Genomic DNA, 20,794 nt, shown 5'->3' on the forward strand with positions numbered 1-20,794 from the left:
TCGAGTTAACTTGACGAGAAATGCACCAGATGAAAAGAGATGAGAACCAACGAACGGAAAACCAACTGCGTGAACCTAAAGAAAAATTTGAATGGGAAGAGGAGTAATTCAAAACACCTACATCAAGATTCCTCACCAGAGCGACGAAGGGGCTGAGGAGTAAAAAGAATTCCTACTCTCCGATATAACTAGACTCTGAAAATAGTTTTCTTCTAGACTCAACAACGGCCAAACTACACGGTCAATCAAGGGGGCTCCTAAGGTCAGTCGAGGCTCTGATACGAACTTGTCACGCCCAATATGCGACCCTATCCAAAAGGAACTTGAAGGTCCCACCAAGGATAGACCCTCATATTGAAACGCTTTTGCAAGGTGGATATCATTACATCAACATTACATAAAAGGTAGGGATACATACATAAGGCATACAATGACACACGAATACAACATTACCTTACATAAGAGCACCATCCGGCTACGGATGAAACACAAACAGAAACTCAAACGACATCCACCCTGCTAGCCCAGGCTACCGACCTGGAACCTATCCCCTGATCGAAGAAGAAGCAGAAGAAGAACTCCAAAACAAGCAAGCATCGCTCTCGCGTCATGATCATCGTATAACCTGTACCTGCAACTGTTGTTGTAGTAATCTGTGAGCCACGAGGACTCAGCAAACCCATTACCATGGGTATCAAGACTAGCAAAGCTTAATGGGAAAGGAAGGGGTAAAGTGGTGAGGTTGCAGCAGCGACTAAGCATATATGGTGGCTAACATACGCAAATAAGAGCGAGAAGAGAGCAAACGGAATGGTCGTGAAACTAGCAATGATCAAGAAGTGATCCTGAACTCCTTCTTACGTCAAACATAACCCAAAAAACGTGTTCATTTCCCAGACTCCGCTGAAAAGAGACCATCACGGCTACACACACGGTTGATGCGTTTTAATTCGTATCTGGTGTCAAGTTATCTACAACCAGACATTAACAAATTCCCATCTACCACATAACCACAGGCACGTCTTTTGAAAGTTTATACCCTATAGGGGTGTCCCAACTTAGCCCATGATAAGCTCTCGCGATCAACGAAGGATATTCCTTTTCCCAGGAAGACCCGATCAGTCTCGGAATCCTAGTTTACAAGACATTTTGACAATGGTAAAACAAGACCAGCAAAGCCGCCCGATGTGCCGACAAATCCCGATAGGAGCTGCACATATCTCGTTCTCAGGGCACACCAGATGAGCAAGACGTCGGGTTGGCAAAGACCTTGGTTGCCCAGGGGGCGCCGAACATCGCTCGGTTTGGACCAGCACTCGGAGGAGAACTGGCCCGGGGGGGGGGGTAAATAAAGATGACCCTCGGGCTCCAGAAACCCAAGGGAAAAAGGCTAGGTGAGGCAAATGGTAAAACCAAGTTTGGGCCTTGCCGGAGGAGTTTTATTCAAAGCGAACTGTCAAGGGGGTCCCATAAATCACCCAACCGCGTAAGGAACGCAAAATCCGGGAACATAACACCGGCATGACGGAAACTAGGGCAGCAAGAGTGGAACAAAACACCAGGCATAAGGCCGAGTCTTCCACCCTTTACCAAGTATATAGATGCATTAATTAAATAAGAGATATTATGATATCCCAACATAATCCTGTCCACCATGGAGCAATCTTCAACTTCACCTGCAACTAACAACACTATAAAGGGGCTGAGCAAAACCGTAACATAGCCAAGCAATGGTTCGCTAGGAAGAGTGAAAAAGGTTAGAGGCTGACATGGCAAATTGGGAGGCTTGAAGAGCAAAAGATAGGTAGCGCTGCATAGCGATAGAACGAAGCAAATAGCATAGCAATGATAGTAATGAGATCCAGGGTGATGGTCATCTTGCCTGAAATCCCGCTAGGAAGAAGAACGAGTCCATGAAGAAGACGAACGAATGAAGAGGAACCAAGCATAGACGAACGAATCATCACGATCGCAACGAAACAGGAACTATCAAGAAGAAGCACACAACATAGTAAACACACCACACATGAACAAGGCATGATGCTCAACCAATCATGATGCATGATAAAGGCTACATGAAGCTACTCATGGCAAGAGATGATGCAAACAAGAACAACACATCAAAGCAAGTTAAATGAGGCCGGGAACAACGTATAACAATTCTGGTAAGTCCTCATATGCAAGTTTCGAAATTGGTCCAGATCTGAATAAACCTTATGTTCAAGTTGTTAAACAGCAAGTTAAGATGCACCAAGATGATCTACACGAGATTCTAGTCAAGTTACATATAAAGTTCATTTAATTTGGAGCTACGGCCTAGAAGATATGAGCAAAAACAAGTTAAACATGACATTGACGCAAAATGCATACAAACATCAAGCAAACACCTCAAAACAAGGATGCAACATGATAATATGAAGCTAAATGCAATTCTAAGCAAGTTTCATATAGAGCACACTCAAAACGGAGCAACGGTTCAACACATACACTCTATACCAGTTTAAAGGACAAGTTGTCCAAAACAGCAACTAGGCATCTAGCAAGCATCAAAACGACATGCTACAGCACCTCAACATAATAACAAAAGGCATGGTCATGATGTACAGGTAAAGCATGACAAAACATGAACACTAAGCTATCTCCAGAAATCACTAGAACATGCTCAAAATGACATGGCAAGATTGCAAATAATAACAGTTTCAGACTTAGCAGAAAATAACACCAGGTTGCAATGTTTAGAGCTATCAAACAACATTCTACAGGAACTTAACATGGCAAACAAAGGCATGGCATGCTAATACTAAAGACAAAGAACAAAACTCCTTTACTTAACTAATTCCAAAGATCAATAGAAAAGATGGTATCATCCATGCAAACATGGCAAATGATATGACAGATTCATACATGGCAGGAACAACAATAAGTAGGCATGTTGGTGAGCTTGTACAACTCACCACAAAACAAAACATGGCATGGCAAGGTGACCAAGAGCAACAAGACATGTTTTTGAAGCTAAGCATGGCAATAGCAAGTTCATAGGGTGCATGGATCACTAGCAAAACACATGGCAAAACTGAACTTAAAGTAATTAGGCTGACAGCAACATTATTTAGCAAGTTGAGAGCAAGATTACAACAGGTTACAGCAGGATATAAATGCAACCAGGGGCATGAATGGATATAACATGACATGTATAACAAAACATCCTTAATGAACATCTCCAGATTATGCATAGAATGACTTGTAGCAGCAGGCTTACATAGCATCATAATATAACAGAATCAGCCTAGCAAAACAGTAACAGCAAGAACCCTACTTCACGAGCTCGATGCACTCACTACAAGAATCACAAAAATACATGGATGGCACCATTGTGAAGATGGCATGATGTAGCACAAAACACATGTAGAGCTCATGCTCATAGGATGCACACACAATATGCAGCGAAAAAGACAAATCATCAAGTTCTGTTAACAGATAGCATTTAACATCATATAGCACTCTTGCAACGATGATTCGGGCATCAAGATGATCTCAAACAAGCATGGCACACTGTAATGAAATGAAGAGCACCTCATGATGAACATTTTGATATATCATGCACGCAAAACGGAGCAGCATGCATGGAGATATGATGCAATGAACAAGGCATGAAAATGTCACATATTCGGGGACTTAGTGGAATTTCACCTCCGCGGAAGTTGGACGGGGAGATTTCGGGACGGAGTGGAGCGGGACGGCGGGGCGCGTTTGGATCGCCGTCTTGGTGGATCTGGTTCCGATCTGGGGCGGAGGAGCTCTTGCGAGCGGAGGAGGCCGGCGAGGTACGAGGAGGGCCGGAGAAGGCTGGATCCGTCGGCGGTGGTGGTGGCCGGCGATGGCGGAGGTGGGCGGCGGCCGGGGCGGCGCTGGGCGAGGGAGGCGGCGTCGCGGGGCGACCGACGGCGGGGCGGAGGGAGCCTGCGGCGCTGGGGTCGGGCGCGGCCTCCGACGAGGGGCCGGCCAGCGGCGGAGCTCGTCGGCGGGAGGAGCGAAGGGCGTCGGAGGATGCGCGGGCGCGGGGCGGCGCCAGATGGCGGCGAGGGCGAGCAGGCGGCGGGGCAGAGCTCGCCGGCGGCGGCGCGGAGGCGAGGGGCTGCGCCGGCGGTGGCGCGGAGGCGAGGGGCTGCGCCGGCGGAGCGGGAGGCGCTCGGGCGCGCGAGTCCGGTGCGGCCCGGGGTGGGCCGGCCGTGGGCTCGCGGTCTGCGGCAGCGGGGCGCGGGCGAAATGGCGGCGGAGGACACATGGCGGCGTATGATTGGGCGAGGGGGCGGCGGCGGACATGTCCGGCGGCGGGTTGGACGCGTCCGACGGCGAGAGGAGGAAGAGGCTAGGGTTAGGGGTGTTTTCATCTGAGGTTTCGGGGGAGAGGGACATATAAATAGGTAGAGGGAGTTAGGAGACTCTAAATGGGGTGCGGTTTTCGGCCACGCGATCGTGATCGAACGACCGAGAGCATGGAGGGGTTAGGATGGGTTTTGGGCCACTTTGGAGGGATGTTGGGCTGCAACACAAAGAGGGCTTTTACGGTTACCCGGTTAACCGTTGGAGTATCAAACGGACTCCAAATGGCACAAAACTTGGTAGGCGGTCTACCGGTGGTGTACCAAGGCCGCTTGGCAAACCTCGGTCCATTCCGAGAATGTTTAACACCCGCACACAAAAAAAGGCAAAAGGGGGCGCCGGGAAACATAGGAGTGCCGTATTGCAAAACGGACAACGGAGAAAATGCTCGGATGCATGAGACGAACATGAATACGAAATGAGATACACATGATGACATGGCAAAATGCAACACGCAAAAAAATGACATGACAAGAACGGCGAATAACTGGGGGACACCTGGCGCATCGAATCCGGGACGTTACAGTCGTTGTATGCAAGAATGCGCAAGTTTGAGCGGTGTAGTCTGCCGAGAAGAACATGGAACTTACCTTGGTTCCTCAGCGCTAAAATTCCATGGATTGACTGATCCGAATATACTTGAAGCCCTCGCATGCAGAGAAGGATTAGTGCTGGCAAAAGATTTGGTGATTCAACGTCTATGTGTGGCCTCAGACTGCAACAATGTTGTCTACGACATCAACATAGGTAGTCTGGGGATCATCGCTCCTGTGGTGAAGTAGATTAATGAGACCAGTAAAGATTTTCAATTATGTTCTTTCGTCCATGAAGGCCGCCTGACCAATATGGATGCACAACACCTAGGTAGACATGCTTTACATTTAGATGAGAGGCCCCACACGTGGCTTTTACACCCTTTTGATGTTTCTGTAGTTCCGTTTTAGTTGAGCGATAAAGTAAACCATGCTTCTCCTAAAAAAAACTTCCAGCGTAGAGTGCCGAACACCTACATAATTCCTTCGGGATAACTTTGTTTTTGCCATTCTAGCTTTTGCCAATTTGGCATATGCCATTCTAAAATTTGACATATTACTTTTGCCACTCTTAGTTTTTGACAATACATCACAAATGCCACTCCATCGCAAAAACAATAATTTTTTATTTCATTTTTGCCACTCTTAGTTTTTTACAATGTACTCCCTCCGTTCCTAAATGTAAGTCTTTTTAGACATTTCAAATGGACTACAACATACGGATGTATGTAAATATATTTTAATGTAGATTCGTTCATTTTGCATGTATGTAGTCACTTGTTGAAATCTTTAAAAAGACTTATATTTGGGAACGGAGGGAGTATCACAATTGCCACTCTGAAAATTTTGCTTTTGCCACGGAATGGCAAAAGTGATATATTGTGAAAGCTAAGAGTGCAAAAGTGAAATGTCAAATTCTATAGTGGCATAAGTTTTTGAAACAAATATAGTGGCATAAGTAAAGTGGGCAAAAACTAGAGTGGCAAAAACAAAGTTTTCCTAATTCCTTGTGTGTACATCCATTTACATTTTCGGTAGCATCTACACATCTCCATACACTATATCAGAAAAATAATCATGAAACATTCCACCTTTGGTATATTCAACCAACCAAACACATACATCCAGAACCGTTTCATTATACTTCACCTGATGCCTCCAACTCGAACGGGACCTACAGAATGCTGTGCAGCATATATCAACACAAAATCTTACCGGGCATATGTACCGGCCACTAGGAACACACTAGCAAAAAACCCCTGCCGCCGTGCACACAAAGTTTCACACACCTCACGAAAACAAAAACAAAAAGGCCAAAGCAATCGCATGCTAGCTAGACTGCTAGCTGGTGGTCTCGAAGTGGCCGAGCCTGTTCGCCGCCAGCTTGGTCCGGTACGCCGAGGCCTTGTACTCTCGCCATGTGAACTCCCTGTACCGGCTGCGCCCGCCTTCCCCGACGAGCTGCCGCAGCGGCGCCAGCGTCTCCCGCGGCGCCGGGCCGCCGAAGAAGATCACCGACACCCGCGGCCGGACGCTGTTCACCATCACCCGGTGCCTCACGCTCCGGAACCTCCCGTTCGTCAGTACCTGCGCGTACATTTACTCGTATCATCAGCAAATCATCGAACAAACAAGGCATATGGAACAGCTGGGCCTTTTCGAAAAAAAAAATGGAACAGCTGGGATTTACACATGAGAACGAAACAAAAGGCTTGCCATCTATGATCCTTTTTTTCCCCTTCTTCTCAAAGCTTGTATACCCTAGAGCAACTCCAGCAGAGTAACCATATCTGCTGGATCGTCCGGAAAAGGTCACTCTAGCAGAGTTGTCATCCCGCTTTTGATCGCCATAATTTTGAAAGAGCGTTCCGAAACGAATCCGCAAGGCTTTATATTTGACGTTTGTGGGGGGTACAGAAAACGGCTTCACAATTGGCAGTGTCAACTCTATGTGCCGCCATCATCATGGTCATCATTGTACTATGTGTCCTGAGATTTCACGTGTAGGCAAGCGTGCCGTGTGTCCGTACAATTACCGGTGTCAACTCTCCGTGCCGCCACCATCATTGTACTATTATCTGTACTGGGAATTAATCGTGTAGGATTGCTAGCTGTATGCTTTACATGATATATGGTATTGAATAATGGCTTCGAGATTCCGCTGTTCGACAAAACTGACTAGGCATGGACATCATGGTTCCCTCTAAGGCCGGGATTTCCATGTGGAAATGGAGAAATGACACTTTGACACCCACACGATCCACAGTAGCACGGCCCCATCCCATCCCAATGGGACAGCTGAACATCGTGCTAAGCAATTTTTTATTTTATTACTCTAAAAAATAGTAGCAATACTGAGAAAGCATTTTTGTGTAGTACCTGCAAGGCGTCGCCGACGTTGACGAAGAAGGAGGTCTGGTCCGGCGGCACGGAGACCCAGGCGCCGTCGCGCAGCGCGATCTCGAGGCCGGAGGTGGCGTTGGAGCGGAGCACCGAGATGATCTGGGGGTCGGTGTGCTCGCCGAACCCAGTGACCCTGCCGCCGCCGCCGTGCTGCTGCTGCAGGAGCTTCAGCTCGGGGCGCGGTGGGTAGTGGTTCACCCGCAGCATCGAGTCGCTTTCCTTGTGCAGGACCAGCCTCGTGAACGCGTCCCTGTCTTCCATACGCAGGCCCTCCGCCATCAGCTCCAGCACCTGGCAGGTCATCCTCCTCACGGCCACCGTGTACTCGTTCAGAAGGTCGCTGCGACACAAGAAGAAGGAAAAAACCAACTCCTGTGAGTGTCTGTGACTCAGTGCAGCATGATTTGACCTTTGCTCCAAAGACAGGCTTTAATTAATTTTGCTACAAGCTACTAAAGTATAACACGTTTTGTGTAACATAAACGTTTTGCATACGGCGTCACATTGTAATTAGTAGGAGTAACTTCTAGCCCAACTTATAACAGATGTCGCTGGCACTTCTTCTCGACGTTTCGGTGCCATGCCATGCCATGCATGCGAGCGATTAGTAGTGGACACGGAAAAGAGGATTCTCGATGAAGATGGCGGGAAAGGTGTCATTATTCAAGGCCAACTCGACGTAGGCCACGAAACCGGGGGCTGCACACGTGCACGTGCACGCAGGACGGCGAAAAAGAGAAGAAAGGAAAAGAAAGACTCAATCGATGGAACAACGCGAAAACAAAGCTTCCAACAGTGGCCGGCCGGCAAGCCAGCCAGCTGAAAGTTTTATATCATTTCCACCTTTCTGTAAAAAAAACGTTTCTGGAAAAATAAGAGGGAAGCTGGATAAGAACAGTGAGTAAGCGAGCGACTGATGAGCTGCTTAGCAAAGGTGACACGTAGGCACCTAACCGGTTATGCCACCGTGATACTACTGCAACATAGTATTATTAATAATATACATACTACTCCCTCCGTTTCTAAATAATTGTCTTTCTAACTATCTCAAATGAACTATAACATACGGATGTATGTAGACATGTTTTAGAGTGTAGATTCACTCATTTTGCTCCGTATGTAGTCATTTTTTGAAATCTCTAGAAAGACAATTATTTAGGAACGGAGGGAGTATACTGTAGTACTTGGCAGAGCTAGAAATGCAGATTCTCTACTGTGTTCATGCAGGAATCGCACGTGCTATTTGCGACAATCTATTCACTAGCCAGCCGTCTTGTATTCATGTGTTCAAGTAGATCTAATCTAATCTTATATGAGAGAGAGAGAGAGAGAGAGAGAGAGGTGAGGCCCATGGACGAAAAGGCAAAAGGTGAGGAGAGATGGGGAGTGGCTACATTCCAGCTTGCAGAATGACCTGTAGTCTTTGTTTGGTCAGACAATCTCGGCGTAATGACCTGTAGTCTTTGTTTGGCCAGACACATGTTTTATTGAGCCTATATTAAGGCAACGGGGACCAGTCCCTGATACTGCTCGCTCGCCTCCCTTTTCTCTTTTCTTTTTTTACCAACAAAAAGCCGTTTCTTTAGAGGCTCTTGGAAATGCTCTTTTACCAAGAGTACAATTTGCTAACGCGTAATCGATGTCCATTTAATTAGCACGATTAATCACTATAATAACGTGTCGTAAATAAAAACATCTTCCTGGTACGTGCACGCTGCAAGCTGGAGTGATTATCAGTTCGATTCAAGGGTGCACTCACCGGAAAGAGCAGAGCGACGCTGACGGCACCACCCCTTCGGGCACGGACAATGGCCCGCCCGTCGAGGCGGTGACACCGAGCAGGAGATACTCGACCCACCCGAGGTCGCCGTTGTTGCCTATCCGCTTGCTTGCGTAGCCGAACGGACTGCCCGGCGTCGCGGCCGACATCGCCGCCTCCTTGTCCCGCTGCGAGAGCGCGAAGAAGGCGGCAGCGGCGTTCTCCACGCGCGCCAGGAGCTCTGCTGGCACGCGGTGGCCCGTCACCTTGAAGAACCCGTGCTCCTCGCACGCCGCCGCCACCGCGCGTCCGGCGGCCGCCCGTCCATCAGAGCCGCTTCCCGCCACGGCAAGGTCGACCTCCGGCATGTTGGCCAGCGGCGGCGCCGTCTTGTGCACGGCCGGGAGCGCGATCTGCTCCAGTTCGCCCTTGGCAAGAACCACCATGGTTACAAAGCAGATGAAGCACAGAGAGCGTCTGCTGATGAACTAGAGGGTGTCAGTCAGTTTGTATCCAAGGAACAGAGGAGGAATGGAGAAGGCAGTTAGGTTGACATGGAAGGGAGACCAAGGGCGTGGTCTCACTTTATATAGGCATGGGGGAGAGGTCAGAGCAGAGGTGCGTGTATCAGCGGTGTATGAGTGCGATGACACCACAACACAATGGGGTCTGACGGTTAGCTGTCTCGGTAGGATACAGTGCACTGTAGCGATATCCTGCAAATCGTATTAATGGGTCTCAATCATGACAGGGTTAATCGACATGATTTTGCAGGGCCGTAGGTGCATCTGGATCGCTATGCATCTCATCTCATGTTGCCGGCTAGATTCATCTTATATTCTCAAATCAAAAAAGAAAAAAAAATCTACTAGGAGTAGATTCATCTGCGCTGCCACATTAGAATCTCGGCGCGCAGGAAGACGAAACGGAGGCATTTTCCGGAGATAATTATGAGTGGGAAACGGAGGACATGTTTGAGCCTATCTTCTGGATCAACAACCCATTGCTTTACACGGCAGATTGTGTCATATATGTTCTGGAATACCACTACTAATTCATACGTACATGCACGGACCGAACGAACATGTACGCATGGCAGGCCCCAACTGACAAAACGGAAATATCCCGTACGCATGCGTGGCAACTTATATAAATATCGCAAGAAAACCCCGTCACCTTGCCGCGCTCGGATCTCTCATCATGGACGAGCACTTTCTTCAAAGGACAGGATATACATGCTTCGTTTTTCTACGATACTAGATGACTCGTTGCGCCAATGACGCAAAGAACGAGTGGGAGCCAAGTATTGTGAGAATATTTAGACATCCAAGTTGACCAAATGTGGCCAACACTCACGCATCCTCTGCTTGGAAGCCGTCTTTTCTCACCGGATCTAACATAGATACATGATTCTTCAAGAGCAAATTTCAAAGAAAATATAAAGCATGGAAGGTTTTAAGTTGTACTATTGAGACCATACCACCATATCTTCATTTAGTGTGTTTGGAAATCTAAAGGTCTAAGAGGATGGTACATGTGAGAAGATGTGAATCCACAACAAAAAACTAAACCAACTTCCAAACAAACATTTCAAGTTTGGAAGCCACAAAGAAGCAGCCCAGATCTCTCGTTGTAGTGCAGGTACATGTCCTTAATCCTGCATCCACAACACATAATTTTTCAACACCTAAATCCACGAAATCCAACCGAAGGAAATCATGGCAAAAACATGTGCCGTGGCTTACGTATCTGAGAAGGACTTCTTGGCATTCTTGCGCAGGTTGGACACAACAATCCTTGCTACGAGGTGCAGAAGAACCACACAGGCACCTTCCTTCACCTTGCCCTTGGGGAGGAGGGGGGCAACACTTGCAGCGCCGCGACAAGGCTTTGCGAACGCCGTCGGCGAGAGCGCGCAACAGAGGGCGTCGAGAGTGGCAGCGGCCTCGGCCTCAACGCGGGCATAGTGGCGGCGCGACTCGAGGCAACACACAAAGCGATCGCGCTGGAGCAGCACGCTATGCACAAATGTGTAGGCAAGTAACAAAGATTGGTCAAAGGGAAACAAATTGTCCAAAAAAAGAAAGGTTTTATATATTCTCAATGTACCCAGCCATAAAATCAGATGCTTCTTTATTAACAAAATGAACACACAGTTAAGCCGGAATAGGAGGTGTACAATCATGTACTGACAAAATCCAGAGGGGTTAGATTATGTTCAAATGAGATAAATCATCAAGGTTCAAATGATAGAAAATGTTGGGTCCGATGCACTGATTAATGTTACAGCACACATCCAAGCTAGACATCTTTTTTGTCCCTCTATCCCTACTATTTGAAAACAAGGATCTCCACTGATAGAAAGATGCCAAGGAGAACCAGAATAAGGACAATAAGCAAAGTAAAGATTTGAAAAATAAGAACAGAGCGTCTTCAAGACTACCTATGTATTCATTCAGAAAATCAGAAGCACCTCAACTAACAATTGAAAAAGGTGCCTGAAATACAATCCCAAACATTCTACATGAAGCTATAGGAAATCAAAGGAAATAAAAATGTCTGCAGCACATAATACTTTTAGGAGATCAGGTGTACAGTCCCATACAAATATGAGGCATGTGTCATACAATCTCTAGATTCAAAAGAGTTGCATCATACCTATATGTACACAGTTCCTAATGCATTCACATATTTTTTTTACAACCCATACGATAATCCAAGCAAGGTTTTTCTTTCTTGACATTTATCAGGAGACAAAATGCAGTATAGTATACCCAAGGAATAAAGTAAAAAATAACAAAAGAATGTCTAGTACTAACACCACGAGCTTAGAGCATTATGTGTGTTGTTGTACAAATGATACAACCTTGTAACATTGGTACAGTTGCGCTGCCTACACACAACAAGATAATCCTTGTGAATAAATCCCCCATTGCAAGAAACAAAAGATGGTTCATATAAGCAAGTACAACATTAATTTAAATCAACTATGTTTTCCCCTGCTACATTCATAAGCTTTGTCTAGCTCTGTGAATGGTGTCAATTTTCAGCTCATCTTTATTCTACAACATGCATATATTATACAAAACAAATGGATAAGCAAAAATAAATGAAAAGGTGCAAATGGTCATTAGCAAGATAAATCGAGAATAGCTCAATATTTACTTGTTAAATACACATGATAGGGAACATAGAGGTCCTTTGATACATTTCTCCTGAATAATCAGATGGTCGATTTGAAAGTACAACAGTCATATTAGTGTGCCCGTTGTATCAGTTTTATGGTTGGAATACAGTCTCCCTGCATAAAAGCAGATCCAAACAGCCAAGTCAAATGTTCAAAAGGTCTATGTATGTAACTAAATCAAACACATGCTACTCTCCCAAGCACGATCTGGTTCACATGAATTAGATACAAATTATTTAAATAAACAAATGGGAAATACATGCTACTCTCCCAAGCAAAACCAGAAACCTGACTCAATGACCGGAGGCCAAGTTCACATATGCTCTAGCCATGATTCCCCCCAATTTTCTGCAACCAAAATGGATGTGCATGATTAATTTAGCAGTAGGTACAAGCACACATATAACAAGGGACAATCCTAACTTGGGTTTTAGAGGCAAGAAAAAGTCAAAAACTGAAGATGTGCGCATGACTAATTTAGTAGCAGGTACAACGTACAACCACAGACTTAACAGGGGACAATCCTAACCTAGGTTTCAGTAGGAAATGGTTGAAGAACAAACACATCGGCCTTCCTCCTTGTTCGATTCATCACTCCCCACTTAAAAAAAGATTTACGTAGTTCAGTAATAAGAATAGTAGTAGCACATTGTTTCATAAGATTTTATATGACAGAAATTTAGACGGGCTAAACTAAAAAAAGCTAGAGCTGTGTGGGCATGGAAGAAGAAGAAACCGAGTGGACTAGGATATCACCAGGAGCTTGGGCGTTTGGGGCGAGAGACTACCACTCACCAGATATGAGCAAGTACTCCAGATCTTTGTCTGACGTAGTTGTTTGCTGCGTATTCAAGACGAAACTTTTTAATATGTTTGTATTGCACGACTTCTCCTAGAGAATAGCTGCATAAATGCAATTCTGAAGTCCGAAGTAACTAAGGTCTGAATCATCAACACCTACCAAGGTTCTGAATTTCTGTAGGCAATACTTCCAGTTTGGATTAGAACCGTCAGTTTTAGTACTTTAGTAGTTAGTTTTATATATCTAAATATGCAGGAATGTAGTCGTCAGTATTAGTACTTTAGAGAGTATGAGCTTCTGTAATTCATGGTGAGAATTCATCTCTATGGTGACACGGTGTGCATCAATTCAACTGATTTAGTTACCTTGTCCATATTGGGCACGAGGTCTTGCAGCCTCCTTAGCCTCTTGCTATTGCTTGCTCTTCTTTCCTAAATAGCATAAGCAAGAAAAATATTCAGTTCAAACATGTGGCACCAAGACAAACACCAAAAGTATTGCAGGAAACTAACTAACCCTCTTAGCGATGCTCCATGGGTGAGTGGCGCAGCCATGCTTGGTGCGGACTGTGCAAGCGATGAAGTCCTGCTGCAGCTGCAGATAGTCGTCCATGCGGGGCATGTCCAAATACATGGTCAACATGCCAAACTGAATTTGATCCAAGGTGTTAGTAGAAGTGTAGCATTAAACAATTGATGGGCAGCAGAGTGCGGATGGATGTGAAGTGTATACATGTGAAGCTTATCCTACTTGGGATTCGATTTTGCTGAGGCTGGTGACCATGCCGCCATCGCTGTTGATGGGCACCTTGGCCTTCTTGCTTCCGGGTGTGGAGAACATGATATTGGAGTTGGTGTCATCCGAGGAGCTGATGGAGAAGCTCTTGGAGAGGTCTTTGGAGCCGTTGTCGACCGTGATGCTCTCACCGACGTCGGCCGACGGCATCAGCGCGGGCATGGCCATCCCCATCTCCGTGTGGCATAATGTCCTGCTGCCTCGAGTAGCTCCACACCTGCATATACTTTGTAGTCACATAAGCCAAACCATGAAAGGACATGAGTGGCACCTGACTTATCTAGAAAGCTAACAGTATTGGGGGATCAAAGAAATAACAGAGAGTAATATACTTTGTAGTCACATAAGCCATACCATGAAAGGACATGAGTAGCACCTGACTTTGTTGAATTGCAAGAAATCATGTTAAAGTAAGGATTCCCTTTAAACCAGCAGCCTCTCTTCACCTGATTAGAAGAGAGTAAATTCCTTTCCCCTCATATGTGACGTCTGAAGCTTGACATCCTTACTGCCATAAAATTTATCCTCTAAATCCCCATCCCACCAGACAAGTTGCACACACACACACACACACACACACAATTAAAATCTCTTTATCCTCATTGGGGTCGTAATCAAACATTGTAAATACATATAAACAAAAAGAAAATGCAAACCTAAAAATTGTGCAGGAAAATTCAGAGAACTATAGGGAGAAACACGAACCTGGGATGGTGCTCGGCCAGGATGGGCTCTTGCGCCGTCACATGAGTAGTACCTGACTTTCTCGTTCCCCAATGTTGTCCTCCTGCTGTGGCCGCGGGGACGATGCCGATGCATGTGATAAAGAAGGTTACGACCCTATGGTGGCAATCTCATCAGGGTCATTCTCCTTCTCCCATATCTGCCTGCTTGCTCCCTGCCTGCTCCACCAAGCGGACAAACTCAAGCCTATGGGGAACAAGAAAAATGATGAATAGATCGATCTAACTAGTAGCAAACGAACTGATTTTCTTGGTGGTGAGGGCTCACGGATTGGGGATGATATAAGTGATGAAGCCATGTACCTAGGGTAGGGTCATGGACCTGTCCAAGATACCCTCCCCAAGGACATCTCTAGAGGAAACCACCTTTCAGTCGACCTGGAAGAGTTCCACTCGACGGACTCGAAGACACTCGACCATGAAGCCAACCACTCGACCGCCAGGAGATCTAAAGTCACTCTGCACGCAACGATCTGTCATTAAGTAGCCTTTATGGTCATCATAACACTTTATTTGTGGCGTTACCAGTAACGCCCGACCTTAATGTACCTTAAACCCTGCATAACTGAGGGCCGGAGGGGTCTGGCAGACTCTATATAAGCCACCCCCCTCATCAGTGTAAAGGGCTCGCACCCCTGTAACTCATACACACGTAATACAGTCGACCACCTCCGGGCTCCGAGACGTAGGGCTGTTACTTCCTCCGAGAAGGGCCTGAACTCATAAACATCTTGCGTATACAACTACTCCATAGCTAGGATCTTGCCTCTCCATTCCTACCCCCCTATTCTACTGTCAGACTTAGTACCACGACAGTTGGTGCCCACCGTGGGGCCGGTGTCTTAGCAACTTATTGGAGAAGTTGCGATTTTTTCGATCTCCTTCATTATGGTTTCAGGCGGAGTTTTGGTTGAGGGCCGCGAGATCCGTCTCGGCGCGCTCACGTTCATCGGCGACGACTCCGCTTGGCTTCAGGAGGCTCCGCTCGACGTCGATGTGCTCCCTATCCGCGGGGCGACGCACTTTCGCGCGTGCGTCCGCGGCGTCCTCCTGCGACAACCGTCGACCCAGTATCGGTCGACCCCTGTGTCATCCTCCCTCCCTGTTTCTCGCCGGCGCAAGCGCTTCGGTCGATCGAGGTTTCAACGGTGGGTGAGGCACGCGGTGGCCCTCCAGTCGGCCACCCCCCAAGTCGCGGCAATCGAGCCCGATGAATCTCTCTACGGCCTGTTCGGTTTGTCGGATGGCTCTGTAGAGACTGTATCCGAGTGCGACAGCAGTGATCCAGCGGCGGAGGTTATGATGGTCAATGGACCACGCAGTCCTCCCGGCTTTCCCTGCACCGACGGAGGCGGCGACGGAGGCGATCCGGCGCAGGTCCACAAAGAGTATCAACCCGAGCCCCTCACTTCGCTGCAGAGGGAAGAACTTCACCGCTGGAACATGGATGCGCTACACACTCCTATCATCGGAGAAACCCCCGAGGCTCGTGCCTTAGAGGATGCACGCTTGGCTAACTTGGCTGAGCGCACTCGACTGGAGAACCTTCAGCGAGCACTCGACGAGCGTGCGCGGCAACAGGTTCCAGAAACCAGTCGACGTCAACTCTTTCCACCACCGACTCAGGTATATCGAACTCCAATTCAGAATTTAGCAGCTGCAGCCCATATAGCAGAGTCGATTCAGCCTTCCTAGTCAGAGGCTGGCAGAGGCTTGTTACAGATCAGAGCATTACTCCGGGCAGCGGGAGATCAAAATTCAGCTGTCTCACAGTCACGGAATAGGATTCATAGCAGATCCGTCGCTGCGAATACAGTCCAGTCGACCCATAGCCCAAGATCACCCCCGAGGCGTGAGGAATGTGGAGACCGGCGTGATCAGTACAAGAACCATGAGCAGTATGATCACCGACTCGATCACAATGATCGACGTCGAGTGCCCACCCCTTCCCCAAGGGGTGGATCGTACGCGCCTCGACAGCAAGATGACAGACGTCAACATAGTGTTGGGCGAAGGATTCCAGTCGACCCCAGGGAACCAGGCTTTGACGCGAGATCCATTATCGTTCAAGGTTTGGTCGACAGGAACATAGCTCACCGAGAAGGTCATGACAGAGATGTGCCTACCAGCAGCAGAGTACACGTTTCAGGGCCAGAGTGTTTCAGTAGAGCCATCAGGGCCGCGGTGATTCCTCCCAACTTCAGGTTGGTGACTGGAGTTAGTAAGTTCACTGGTGAGTCCAAGCCTGATACTTGGCTTGAAGACTACCGAGTGGCTGTTCAGATTGGCGGCAACAATGATGAGATGGCCATGAAACACCTGCCTCTTATGTTGGAGGGCTCGGCCAGAGCATGGTTGAATCAGTTAGCACCCAGCAGCATTTACACTTGGGAAGATCTTGCCTGAGTGTTTGTTAGAACATTTGAAGGAACTTGCAAGCGACCAGCAGGGTTGACAGAGCTTCAATCTTGTGTGCAAAAGTTGAATGAAACTCTGAGGGATTACATCCAGAGATGGATCACGTTGCATCACACAGTAGAGAATGTATCTGATTACCAGGCAGTCTGTGCCTTCAAGGAAGGCGTTAAGTACAGAGAGCTAAACCTAAAATTCGGTCGAACCGGAGACATGTCTCTGAGTCGAATGATGGAGATTTCCACCAAGTATGCCAATGGTGAAGAAGAGGATTGGCTCCGGAGTGGCAAGCACAAGTCAGTCGCCCACGAAACCGGGGGAGGGAACTCCAGTCGGAAGCATAAGCGGAAAGCCGAGCCAGCTGCTCCTGGAGAAGCCTTGGCCGTGACTCAAGGAAAGTTTAAAGGAAAGCCCAAAGGATCTTGGAACCCTAAGAAAGTAAAGGACAAGGAAGGGAATGACGTGATGGATTTGCTGTGCCACATCCACACGAAGAAAGATGAGGAGGGTAAATTCATTTACCCGAAACATACCACTCGACAGTGTCGGCTCTTGATCTAGCAATTCCAGGGGAAACAACCCAAAGATAAGGAAAATGAGTCGGACAAAGTTGAAGACAAAGAAGATAGTGATGATGGATATCCCCAGGTCAATTCCACCCGATGATTTTTGCTGATGTTGAAAGCAAAAGTCGATTGAAAGTTATCAACAGAGAGGTGAATATGGTTGCTCCGGTAACACCCAGTTATCTAAAATGGTCTCAGACTGCCATCACATTCGACCAGTCCGATCATCCGACACACATAGCCACCCCTGGGAGGCAAGCTTTGGTGGTCGACCCAGTCGTCGAAGGCACTCGACTGACTAAAGTTTTGATGGATGGTGGCAGTGGCATGAATATATTGTATGCAGAGACGTTGAAAGGGATGGGCATTCCGATGTCCAGACTCAGTACCAGCAACATGAGTTTCCATGGAGTCATTACTGGAAAGAAGGCTGAGTCACTCGGCCAAATTGTTCTTGATGTGGTTTTGGTGATTCCAAGAATTACCGCAAAGAAAAGTTGACGTTCGAAGTTGTGGATTTCTACAGTGCTTATCACACTATTTTGGGCAGGCCAGCTTATGCACGCTTCATGGCTCGACCATGCTATGTGTACCTCAAATTGAAGATGCCTGGTTCCAAATGTGTGATCACTAGTACTGGCAATCGGAAGAAGGCAGAAGAGTGCTTTCAGAAAGGCTCAAAGATCGCCGATGCTCAGATGGCAGTGGTAGAGCTGCAAGAATACTAGAAAACTGCAGATCCGAGTGATTTGTTGCGAGCCAAGAAGCGTGCTACGGAATCAACATTTCTGTCGTCCGGTGAGACAAAGCCGATTCACATTCACCCGACTGACCCCAGTGCTGCTCGGACTCATATCTCAACAACACTCGACTCCAAATAGGAAGAAGCGCTCATCCAGTTCCTCCATGAGAACTAGGACATCTTCGCATGGAAGCCTTCTGACATGCCGGGTGTTCCCAAGGGGCTGGCTGAGCATCGTCTATGAGTCGACTCAAAAGTGAAACTTGTCAAGGAACATCTTTGACGGTCCGCCATCCAGAAGAGAAAGGCCATTGGTGAGGAGGTGGCTCGGCTCTTAGCAGCGGAGTTTATCCGAGAGATTTACCACTCCGAGTGGCTCACCAATGTTGTCATGGTCCCCAAGATGGACAAGTCACTTCGCATGTGCATTGACTTCAAACATATCAATCGGGCCTGCCCAAAAGATCATTTTCCTCTCCCCCGCATCGACCAAATAGTCGACTCGACTGCGGGATGTGAGCGCCTGTCTTTTTTAGACGCCTATTCTGGTTGCCATCAGATCCGTCTGTATGGACCCAACGAGATCAAAACAGCTTTCATCACTCCATTCGGGTGCTTCTGCTATGTCACCATGCCATTCGGCCTCAAGAATGCCAAAGCCACGTTCATGAGGATGATTCAGAAGTGTTTGCTCACTCAAATCAGTCGGAATGTGGAAGCATACATGGATGATATTGTGGTCAAATCACGGAAGGGTTTCGACCTGCTGACTGACCTTGCTGAAACATTTGCCAACCTCAGGAGGTATGATATCAAGCTAAATCCATCAAAGTGCACATTCGGAGTTCCTGGCGGAAAGTTACTCGGTTTTCTCATTTTCGAACGAGGAATCGACGCCAACCCAGAAAAAGTTGGTACTATACTCCGAATGAAATGCCCTGTGCGTGTGCAGGATGTCCAGAAGCTTACTGGATGCTTGGCCGCTTTAAGTTGATTCATCTCTCGCCTCGGTGAAAAGGCATTGCCTCTTTATTGACTGATGAAGAAGTCAGACAAGTTCGAGTGGAGTCCCGAAGCTGATGCAGCGTTTGCAGAGCTAAAAGCCCTGCTCTCCACCCAGCCGGTGCTTGCCAGCAGTCGACCATGGTCTCGGGGACTAGACCCAGTGGGTGCACTCATCGTGCCCCCACTGGTTCCAAGATTCCATTCGACATGGTCCGACCATACCGAGTGAAGAAGTTAGAGTGAAGAAATTCAAAGTACAAAGACTACAGTCGACTGCCAACAGTCCACCATAGTCTCGGGGACTACACCCAGTGGGTGCACTCAGCGTGCCCCCACTAATCCAAAAATTCAATCGACACACCCAGTGGGTGTACAGATACAAAGATCTTCGGAAAGAAAGTCTTCAGATAGCATATCCTAACAGAACAGGCGGTGACCAACTAACCTGGACATTGCTCTGAAGGGCCGAGCTAGCATCATAGGCTGCTTGGCTAGCTTCCCGGATCGCCTTCACCTGCTCCATCATGATCCCCGCCTGGCGTATAGCCTCCTTAGCAGCACCCGCTTGGTCCTCTAGGACGTGGTGTGTGGCGAAAAGGGAAGGCGGATCACCAGTCGATGACGAAGGTCGAGCACTCGTTAGTTGCACAGTGAAGGACACGGAAGTCCAAGTGACGTTGCCGCCCTCCTGAACCAGCGTCTCAGGAACTGAAGCAATCTGAGTAGTCTGGCCGGCTGGCACCTTTTTATTCCTCCTCGGCCTCAGTGGCGCCTCATCATCATCATCAGGGAGATCAATGACATGAGGTGGAGCTACAGGGAAGATCCAAAGTTAAAAACGAAAATCCAATCGACCAAAAGCGAAACTACAGAGATCATACCAAGGTTGGAGGTGGCAGCATCTTCCATTTCCTGGTCTTCATTCCTGGCTGAGGTCTCGGAGGTAGCAGCACTCCAGATATCAGAAATCAGTCGGTTAGCCAACGAGTCGACCAAGAGTCAGTCCATGCTAAACGAGAAAACACAAGTTCTGCTGTTACCCGGAAATGGTGGGAATGGCCATTCTCATCTTGGGCAGGGCCTTCGACGGCTTTGATGACGCCGCTCGGGGATGCTTCGGCGCTTTTTCAGTCGGCGCTGGAGAGGCCGTCCGAGGGCATTTCGTCGACTGCCCAACAGGCACAGTCGCTTTGCCACGCTCGACCGCGGGGTCATGGATGAGCTTGGATCGCCTTTCCCTGCGAGGAGGATCGACTTCCTCCTCCTCCTCTTCACTGGATCCATCGTCATCTTCATCCCCCTCACCGTCAGATTGCCACTCCTCCTCACTTTCGCCTCCGCTTGCCTCTTCCTCCTCAGCTTGTTCTTGCGCCATGTTGGGCATTGAGTACATCTCAGTGGTAGCCTAGAAGACAAACAAACAAGACAAAAGTTAGTCGACTGATTTTAAGCAAACAGAAT

The 20,794-nt window shown here is 47.7% G+C and overlaps 2 protein-coding genes across 3 annotated transcripts; both read right to left on the minus strand.

Annotated features, from left to right (window-relative positions):
• Positions 1-5,977: 5,977 nt before the first annotated feature.
• Positions 5,978-9,641, minus strand: LOC123116170 (gibberellin 2-beta-dioxygenase 3). Its single transcript, XM_044537174.1, has 3 exons — positions 9,079-9,641; positions 7,296-7,659; positions 5,978-6,503 (listed from the first exon to the last, which is right to left on the minus strand). The coding sequence occupies exons 1-3, from the start codon at positions 9,522-9,524 to the stop codon at positions 6,258-6,260; spliced, it is 1,056 nt and encodes a 351-aa protein (XP_044393109.1). The 5' UTR covers positions 9,525-9,641; the 3' UTR covers positions 5,978-6,257.
• A 2,331-nt stretch (positions 9,642-11,972) lies between these two features.
• LOC123089526 (transcription factor bHLH130) lies at positions 11,973-13,806 on the minus strand. 2 transcript variants are annotated; one of them, XR_006442312.1, is made up of 3 exons: positions 13,584-13,806; positions 13,433-13,498; positions 11,973-12,613 (listed from the first exon to the last, which is right to left on the minus strand). XR_006442312.1 is itself a non-coding variant. In XM_044511185.1 (3 exons), the coding sequence occupies exons 1-3, from the start codon at positions 13,707-13,709 to the stop codon at positions 13,050-13,052; spliced, it is 249 nt and encodes an 82-aa protein (XP_044367120.1). In that variant the 5' UTR covers positions 13,710-13,806; the 3' UTR covers positions 12,837-13,049. The 2 variants fall into 2 exon arrangements, 1 of the variants encoding a protein (XP_044367120.1); XM_044511185.1 differs by lacking the exon at positions 11,973-12,613 and adding an exon at positions 12,837-13,106.
• Positions 13,807-20,794: the final 6,988 nt, after the last annotated feature.

This window comes from Triticum aestivum, chromosome 1B (assembly GCF_018294505.1).
Source record: "Triticum aestivum cultivar Chinese Spring chromosome 1B, IWGSC CS RefSeq v2.1, whole genome shotgun sequence".
NCBI classification, from domain to species: domain Eukaryota; kingdom Viridiplantae; phylum Streptophyta; class Magnoliopsida; order Poales; family Poaceae; genus Triticum; species Triticum aestivum.

Bases quoted from the DNA above. Each gene is read 5' to 3' on its own strand.
- LOC123116170 (XM_044537174.1), bottom strand. From the start codon at position 9,524: ATGGTGGTTCTTGCCAAGGGCGAACTGGAGCAGATCGCGCTCCCGGCC. The intron at 7,660-9,078 runs GTGAGTGCACCC...CTTGTGTCGCAG, and splicing joins GCGTCGCTCTGCTCTTTCCG to CGACCTTCTGAACGAGTACA. The intron at 6,504-7,295 runs GTACTACACAAA...ATGTACGCGCAG, and splicing joins ACGTCGGCGACGCCTTGCAG to GTACTGACGAACGGGAGGTT.
- LOC123089526 (XM_044511185.1), bottom strand. From the start codon at position 13,709: ATGTTGACCATGTATTTGGACATGCCCCGCATGGACGACTATCTGCAG. The intron at 13,499-13,583 runs GTTAGTTAGTTT...TATGCTATTTAG, and splicing joins CATGGAGCATCGCTAAGAGG to GAAAGAAGAGCAAGCAATAG. The intron at 13,107-13,432 runs GTAACTAAATCA...TTGAATACGCAG, and splicing joins TCGTGCCCAATATGGACAAG to CAAACAACTACGTCAGACAA.